We start from the raw sequence: 1,486 nt of genomic DNA on the forward strand, positions 1-1,486 counted from the left end.
ATCATCATCATCATCATCATCATCATCATCATCATCATCATCATCATCATCATTATCCTTCCCACAGCCGGACGGCACAATGCCCTCAGACAAGAGCGTGGGCGTGGCTGACGGTTCCTTCAACACGTTCTTCAGCGAGACGGGCTCCGGCAAGCACGTGCCTAGGTCCATCTTCGTGGACTTGGAGCCAAACGTCGTGGGTGAGTAGAGTAATGTAATACCAGGTGCCTATTGTAGTGGGATCAGGTCGGGTCGGGTCGATTGCCCGACTCGTCGCCAGAAAACAAACGAGTCAGGCGCAATCGGCTTGTGCCATCATAGCCGCTTTGCGCCCTCAATCTGGCTAGCAAACCGATCCAACCCAATCCCCCAATGGGCACCCCGTATAAGAGACATGATGCTTTTAGTGGTCAGCATGCTATATTATTATGTCTTCTACTTGATCTGCCAACAGATTACCATCATTGTCTGCGTGGTCCTCGTCATCGCCGTGATGATGATGATGATGATGATGATGATGATGATGATGATGATGATGATGATGATGACTGTCATTCCCCCTGTCGGACATTTCAACCTTTTACTTTTAGTCCTGGCCCACGGGACCCTACCTAATGAACAATTATTTCCTTACCACTACCTCCCAGACGAGGTCCCAATGGGTCAATCAGTACCGCCAGACCGGCCCATAACTCTTTTAGGAAGTAATGGACGCATGATATGTGGGCCATTGTGGTGGAGTCAGGCGCTCGTCAGTATAATGAAATCGAAAAAAACCCCGCAAATTTGTCTGCCCCGAGGGCTATTATTTGTGTGTGTGTGTGTATTGTGTGTGTGTGTGTGTGTGTGTGTGTGTGTGTGTGTGTGTGTTTGTTTGTCTCCACACCTATTACGGGCATTTAAAAACATATTTCTGTGTGGATTTTACTGAGAAATATTGATCAAAAGCACACAAGATGTAAACTTGTAGTTTCCAAGGACTTCCAAGCTTTGGAAGTCACCAAACTTTGGCGGCTATTTACTCACTAGTTTTATCTCTGACACAAGGCGACCTACACCTTCTTCAACCGCAAATGTCCCGGAAAAAAAGAAGATAATGAGCACTTGAGTCCATCGTGCCGTGATACACATAGATCTATGTCAGTTCTATATCAGACCAAATGAAATTATGTTGTGAGATATTTCGAACCCTCCTACACAGACCAGGAATACGAATTTACAACGCCTTTTCATATTACGCACCATGTTGCTTGCCTATTAACGTTCCAGATAAGAATACAAATTATAAGAAAGATTTGTATAAACAACAGCCATACCCCAAAACAACGCGTCTTCAAAAAGTTTAACAGCATAAACGGAATCAATGGCACCGTAAGCAAAACAGAAACAATCTTTTTCTTAGGAATACGAATTACTTCTTCTTCTTCTTCTTTTTCTTCTTCTTCTTCTTCTTCTTCTTCTTCTTCTTCTTCTTCTTCTTCTTCTT

The 1,486-nt window shown here is 44.0% G+C and overlaps 1 protein-coding gene across 1 annotated transcript in view; it reads left to right on the forward strand.

Annotated features, from left to right (window-relative positions):
• Positions 1-67: 67 nt before the first annotated feature.
• The window catches only part of LOC101855832 (tubulin alpha-1 chain), a gene marked incomplete in the record, with an annotated part of 13,064 nt that continues 11,645 nt past the window's right edge, over positions 68-1,486 (forward strand). Inside the window, 1 exon segment of the mRNA XM_005110542.3 lies at positions 68-200. Within this exon segment, the coding sequence (XP_005110599.2) occupies positions 80-200 (121 nt within the window).

The sequence above is a fragment of the Aplysia californica genome, unplaced genomic scaffold (assembly GCF_000002075.1).
Source record: "Aplysia californica isolate F4 #8 unplaced genomic scaffold, AplCal3.0 scaffold00908, whole genome shotgun sequence".
NCBI classification, from domain to species: Eukaryota; Metazoa; Mollusca; class Gastropoda; order Aplysiida; family Aplysiidae; genus Aplysia; species Aplysia californica.